The sequence below is a fragment of the Apis dorsata genome, unplaced genomic scaffold (assembly GCF_000469605.1).
Source record: "Apis dorsata unplaced genomic scaffold, Apis dorsata 1.3 scaffold_943, whole genome shotgun sequence".
Taxonomy (NCBI): domain Eukaryota; kingdom Metazoa; phylum Arthropoda; class Insecta; order Hymenoptera; family Apidae; genus Apis; species Apis dorsata.
In genome coordinates, this window is record NW_006264053.1 from 93483 (window position 1) to 101566 (window position 8084).

General features: G+C 20.2%; 1 protein-coding gene across 1 annotated transcript in view; it reads left to right on the forward strand.

Annotated features, from left to right (window-relative positions):
* LOC102670865 (guanine nucleotide-binding protein G(o) subunit alpha) overlaps window positions 1-1254 on the forward strand; it is an 84816-nt gene extending 83562 nt beyond the window's left edge. The window contains exon 8 of the mRNA XM_031514249.1: window positions 514-1254. Within this exon, the coding sequence (XP_031370109.1) occupies window positions 514-701 (188 nt within the window). The 3' untranslated portion in view covers window positions 702-1254. The remainder of the gene's footprint in view (window positions 1-513) is intronic.
* The last annotated feature ends 6830 nt before the right edge of the window (window positions 1255-8084 follow it).

Genomic DNA, 8084 nt, shown 5'->3' on the forward strand with positions numbered 1-8084 from the left:
ATTTGAACGAATTTGAATTATTATATAATATATTTTTTTACATAAAAATATATTTAAAAATGAATTAAAAATAAAAAAATAAAAATAATAATTGACAATATTTTTAATTTATTTTATGAATTTTTAAAAATTCAAAAAGAAATAAATAAAGTTTAATTTTTCAAATGTATCATCTTTCCATCTTATTTATAAAAGAATATTTTTATTTTGGAAAAAATATTTTAAAATTTATATCAGAAAGAATCAATTAAATTAAAAAAAAATATCTGCAATATTTTATTAATTTTTTTATTTTCTTATTTATATAAAATAAAAATTCATTTTAGTAGACTTAATCTTTTATATGTTAAAAAAGGAAGTAAGATTTTAAGAAAATTAAAAAAGAATTTTTTGTTATTATTAATATTTTCAGATTTACTAATATTTATACAAATTAAAATTTTAATTTATCAAAAAAATCCTAAGAAAACATTTTTAAAAGAATAATAATGATACATGTTTATTCAAACGCAGGGGCGCAAGAATATGGTGAAGCAGCCGCGTATATTCAGGCGCAATTCGAGGCGAGGAACAAGTCAACCACTAAGGAGATCTACTGCCATATGACTTGCGCTACTGATACAACCAACATTCAATTCGTGTTCGACGCAGTCACAGATGTCATTATCGCCAATAATCTTCGTGGCTGCGGTCTCTATTAGAATAAATATTCCCGTCGCGGAGCCGATCGACCGACACACACACACATGGTTGAACTCACACTCATACCCGTATAGACATGTTATATTACAAGAACGAGGGTGCGCGTAAGAATGAAAGACTACGATAATGTCAACTACCGAGAAAAAGATTGAGTGATAGAGTGGGAGAGAATGGTTGAAAGAACGGGAGAGAAAGAGATACATCTATGTACCATCACTACTATTACCGACCACCTGCGGATACCTTCTCAATTTTTATTACCAAACACCCTTTTATGCCAATTCTTTCAACGTTTTTCCTTATCGTATTAAGCAATTCAATGTCGATTCCAATATTTATATATAATATGCTATTTATAAGTTGATATGAAGAGAAAGCTAAGAATTCCTTCTTGAACAAGATTTACAAGATTGTTAAATGATATTGCTAAAATATTAGCTGTGGAAAGTTGTTAGTACAATAATATCTCTTAAAAAAGGTAATATTGTTCATTGTGCTTTGTGATATACAAAAGTAAATGTGTTTGAGAGAGAAAATTTGAAATATGAGCAATGAGAAAAATGATATTTCTTTATTATAAAAATTTATTTTACAGATTGGATTTTTTTTAAAAAAAGTAAACAAATTTCGCATAAATTTTTGAGATGATTTTGACTTTATAACATAGATATTAATTGAAATTATTGATTATTAAATTTATTATCATAAAATTTTTATTTTTTATAATTTAATTTTTTTTGATAATTTATTCAAATTTAATATTTGCATTAAATTCAATTTTTAAATTAATACAAATTTAATTGATCTTTTTTCTTTGATTGAAATTTTATTAAATATACATAATACATTAATTAAACTTAAATAAATCTTAATAAATCAATGAATTAAAAAGAATAAAAGAAATAAAAAATACTTATTATGTAATATTGGTTGTAAAATCAAAAAGTCAACAAGTTTATAATTTATTTGTAATTCGAAATCAAATTTCATTTATTTATTATTTTATTTTTTTATTAAAATGCATTTCTGAACAAATAAACATATTATTTATATTTATATTTATTATTTATATGTTTCAATCAAAGTTAGCAAGATTGATTATAAAAGACTTAATATTATTTTTATACATTAATTTTTTTTTTATATCAATATGTATTATCAGTTTTGACATTATATATTAAACAAAATCAATTTGATCTGAAATCTGAAAATCAATTTATATAAAAAAGGTTAATAAGTAATTGATTATGATCAAAAAAATTAAAAAATTAAAATTAAAATTATTAAAAAATTAAGAAAAATCAATTTTCTTATCAAATGTCATTAATATTTAAAACTAGATATATTTATAAACAATTAAATTTATTATTAGAGAATTATTATTATTATTATTTATTTGATTAGAAAAATTGCATGAGTTAAAGATAATAATTTAATTCTCTGAAATTAATAAGTAAGGAAAATGTTGAAAGAGAGCACAATAAATAATCCAAAGTTTTCATAGATTTCACGATAAATTGCACAAAAATCAATCATAAAACATATTTGGATCTCAGAATTCTTCATCTGCTTTTATTGTAGGAAGAGATTTATTGTAATATTAAATATATTATAATATCTTACATTCTGATTACAAATTAACATAGAGTCTGTCTGTATGAGTGAGATAATGGTTACATTTATTTAAATTAGATAGACTCTATATTTTCTCAAGAACTAGTAAAGATAGCAACGGCTAGCTTGCAACGAAAAATTTCCAAACCAAAATATAAGATATTACAGTAGCTAGTTTTTTATTTAGATAGAAAATTAAATTAAATGAAATATCTTGTTTAATATATTATTTGAATTATTATTGATTGTTTCACAAAATTCAATATTTACAAAATATTCAAAATAAATATGGCTTTTCTTTAATAATTTAAGGATTAAGTAACTAAAAGATTTTGAAAAGAAAATAATTTTTAAAATAATTTTTAGTAATAAATTTCATAATTTTCTATCTGGAAATAATGATTTACAATATAATATGCAATCTTTTTTTACGTGTAATATAATAATATTATTCAAATATTTTAACTCTAATTAAATATGTATATTATTTTATTGCCAAGCGTATCAATCGCGCACAACAAATCAAGAAAAAAATCTTATTTTTATTTTTATATTTACTTAACTATATTTTTGTGTAAATCTACAATTTATAAATTTGTGAACACTTTTTAATATCAATATTATACAGTTCAATTTTTAATTAATTCTGGGATAGAAAAATAAATCAGATACGTGAAAAAATTATATAAAAATATAAAAATAATATAAATCGAAATATGATAAAATTAAACTATAATCTCAATATAGTATAAGACCAATATAGTAAAAAGAAGCACATAAAGAAAAAGCAAAACATCTGATACAGAAATCTTAAAATTCGATTTCCAAAAATGTTAAATACTTTCTAAATTATTTTGATTTGAACTAAAATGAAAAAACAAATAATATATATGCATAAAAATATACATAAAAACAAATTATCTTTCATATCGAAGATTGAAATCAAATCGAAGATTTCATTTCGTTTCATTATTATGCATATTTATATAATTCTACGTACACGATCGCACAATTGCATGCAATTACATGCACATATTACACAAATATATAGAACATTCGCAAGATATTTACATTTATACATTGCGAGAAGTGAAAAACTTTTAAACAAATTGAGATCCTTGAATTTCTGATTTCGAACAATTTAATTTACATACATTATAATTATATTTCTTAATTAAATTAGATATATTTAATTAGTTTTATTTATTCGATAAAGTTTTGATTTCATACTAAATTCTAATTTTGAATTAATCTAAGTTTTATTTTCATACTTCTTTTTTCATCGAGAGAATTCTTATAGGCTCTAAAATGAATATTGTGCCGATCGAAACATTCCATGTACAATCAAATACAGTTTTCTATTTCCTATTTCTCCTTTTTTAATATTTAATTAACGCATATTATGCTAACATTCTTTATTATATAATATTTTTATTCAGATATATTTTTTTTTAATACTCACTTCCTTTTCTGGAATTGCAATTGTGATTACGTATAAAAAAGACATGTATAAATTTTCTTAGAAAAGTTTAATAAAAATATCACTTGACATTTTTATATTGTAAGATATAATTCTGAACAACTATTTTATATTTAAAATTTTATAAATATTTATTATGAGTTATTGAAAATTAAAAGTTTTTTCTTAATTTCAATTGCAATTCGACGTTGAAAAGTATTTGACCAAAAAGAACCAAAGAATTGAGTAGATCAATAATTACAGATATATATAAAAAAAGAAAGAGAAAGAGGAAGAGAGAAAAAATATTTTCGAATGCTAATTAATCTAAATTATGTATATGTACAAAAGATAGAATTCTTTTTTAAGAAAATTAACAAATTTTACTATTATTATTTTTTTATTATATTATTATTATTGTAATTTAGATTACAAAAAAAACAAAGAATATTTTCTTTGTTTCAATTTTGATTTTAATTTTTTTTCTCTTTTTGTGATTTTATATATCAATTTCATGAATTATTTTTAATTGAATCTTTTATTGTTAATTGGATCTAGAAGATAAAAATAAAAAAAAAATAGTATTATTTTCACCGTCGTTGCCATATTATTGTAAAAATTAATATATAAATTTTAAGAATATCGATTGTAATTAATTAAGTATTTCTATGTGTAATAATCGTAATTATGTATAAATTAGTACGTACATAAAACTTCTAGTCAAATAGAGAACGTACTAGTTCGTATAAAATATAAAACGGAGAAGCGATTACTTCATTTTTTTGTAGTAAAAATTTTTATTATTCATAACGATTAACTTTAATTTGATTTAATATCTGCAATGAATAATAAATTATTAAAAATATTAACTTTTATATTTACATCATATTATGGTTTGGTTATATTTGTTAATTAAGTTTAAAAAAAAATGATTAAAAAAAAAATTTTATAAATGTTGAATGTATTTTAGCAACAAAAATAAAGCAACCAGTGAAAGAAAAGAATTATATAAGATTGTAAATGGATTGAAATCGAGATAATTGTAATACGTAATGAATATGCAATTTCAAATCAAGAAATTGTATTTCAGTTATAATTATAATTGCAATAAATGCAATTATAGAATAGAATAAATGCAATGAATTAAATTATATGTAGCAGTAATTGCTTTGAAATTATTTCTTTTTTGTAGTATTTCTCTGATTATCAACGACAATTCATACCATTAATAAAATTTTTCAATATTTTTTGAAGGTTGCTTCTCAATTTTTAAAAATAAAAAGAGCCGTTTTCAGGAATAAAGATTTATTTTCATTGACCTTTTTTTAAATAACTTGAATTTTATTCTAGTTTTCATTTACTCTTTTTATGCTTATTTAAATTATTTGTATTTTTTTTATTTCATTCTATTTTCTGTTTTTTAATTAATTTTATTAGTATGAAATTCAGGGATTTTTTAAAAAAAATTATATATATATATATANCTGCTTTGTATCAAATATTTTTATTCAGCTATTAGATTATGGTAATTTTTCAATCTGCAATTTTTAACTTATTTGGTCGCCTAATTAAATATTGAAATGTTTTGCACATTTTGAATTTACAATTTAAAAGACAGATTGCGGATTGAGAGATCGTTGCACCTAATTATTGAAAAATAACTGTTCATGATTCGTAAATTCCAATGAAAACTAGAAACCAAAAGAAAGAAAAATACGAAAAAAATATGAAAAAAAATTTATAAATATGTAAGTATGAATTGCAAAAAAATTACGAAATCTTATAAACGAAAAAAAGAACAAAAAACAATAATAACAATTGCGAAATAAAGAAAATGTTCCGAATATAAAAAGTCTAAAACAAACGAAAATAATATTTTTCACGAAGATGAAATAAAATTCTTATTATGAAGAATATTAAGTAACGAAACAAAAAATGTATGCGATGTTGTGAGAAATAATGTGTGTGTGTGCGCGCGCATGTGTGTGTGTGTATGTGTATATGACAGAAAAAAAAATAACGAACGAAGAATGAAAGGAAAAGAAAAATAGAAAATAATGGAAAAATAAAAAATAATGAAATAAACATTCGAACATCAGAATGAAAAATGAAATATAATATAATATATGCAAATAATCTTATTCTGGTTGATAAAATATCAATATTGGTTTTTAAAGATGGAGATAAAATAATTGAAATGAAGAAAAAGAAATAAAATACATAATTGACAATTTCAGCGTACGTCAAAATGAACTGTAATTCGATATTTGAATGTGGCACCGCATTAAAATTCTTAAGTGGGAGTAGGTGACTGCATGGTGGTGATAGACTGGTGGGCGGAACAAATACGGGAGTAACTAACACTAGTGTTATTATCATAATTGTAACGATTAATGGTAATGATTATAATCTTATCGATAAACGCTACATGATAACAAGAGACGTGGATAAAAGAAAAATATAAAAGAAATATCAAAAAAAAAAAAAAAAACAAAAAAAAAAAAAAAAATACATTGTGGAAAGAAATATCATTCACGATCGTAAAATGATGATAAAATAATGCGCCCAAAAAAAAACCATTTCATAAAATGATTCGTAAATTCGACGAATCAATACATTTCTTTCTTACTTTTATCTTTTCATTCTTTTATTGCGAAGAAGAAACAGAGAGAGGAGGATGAAGGAAAGGAATGAGTAACGAATAAATTACATTGCAACAATGGAGTTTTTAGAAACGAAAAAAGAAAAGTTGCAAGACAAAGATGCTCTCTCATTATACATATATAAATATATATAATTATTATGTAATAATTGTCCATACATCTTGAAATGTCGAAATAAACGAACAAAGAAAGTTGAGCGGTTTTTATTATCATCCTACACTATTTCATGTGTAAGAATAAATTTATTCAAAAATAATAATCATTTATTTTTATAAATATGTTGACATATAATTGACATTTTAATATATTAATACATTTTTATTATTGATCTACAATATGATCATTTTAACAAATCATAGCAATTAAAAATTAAATCTCTTAATTGATTAATTATTCATAAAAATTAAATTAAAAATTTAGATTATAGAATAATTATCCTAGATACAAAAAATATATGTCATAAATATGTTTTTCACGATTAAAATTATTTACAACCTGATTATATATTATTTACATTTTTAAATTTTTAAAATATATATATTATGATCGATTTTTGATCATATGATCTAAACATATATGTATACATATATAATATTGAATCATTTATAATATATATATATTATATTAATATAATATATATATATATTTATAATTATATGTAATTAAAAAAAAATAAAATATTTTATAATATAAATATTGTAATTTGAAAATTATTTGAATAAATTAAAATATCTATTGATAATTTATGATATATAGTATAGTATAGTATAATAAACAACTTGAAAGTTTTAAAATAAATATTATGCAGTTTTTTAATTTTTATTCCTCAAATCTGAGTATTTATTTGTTACATATCTGCGTATCGCATCAAGGTTTACTCATTTATTTATTTACAATTATTTACTAATTCATTAATTCCATGTATGGATACGCAACGAATGAATTTTCTGTTTAAGACAACGCAATGCAATGCAAATTTACTATTGTATTTATATTTTCTTTAGCATACAAGTTTTAAAAAAATTAATATATTCAAAAATTCTAAAAAATTTTTAAGAATGCACGAAATAGTTAAAAAATCCTTTTTCATGTTATTTTACTTTTCTTTTTACACATATAATGTACAATAATTTTCCAATATATTTAAAGATTTTTTATTAAATATATATAATATATATTTTTTAAAAAAATTCTATATAATATGTATATGTTATATAAAAAAAATTCGTTATATTTGTTAAGTATTATTACTATTGTAAATAGATATGATTATTATAATTGTGTGAATAAAGCTTAAAATAAATTCAAAAATCTAAATAAGAATTATAAAATATTTATAAAGATTAAAAGTATATGAATAAAAAAATATTTAAATACTTATTAAATTCGCATATATTAAATATATAATATTAAATATATTAAATATATAAAAATATTTAATAAATCTGTCTTTAGCAATATAATCTTTTTTAAGATAAATTTTTATTTATTCAAATGAGTATTATTTATGGTATTTATGAAATATATGTAATAAATATTTTATAACTTTTATATAAAAATGGTTTATTAGATATTACGATCTTACTTTAATTTTTGTTATTATTGATAGCAAAAAAATTTTCAAATAGAATTTTAAAAGTAATAAA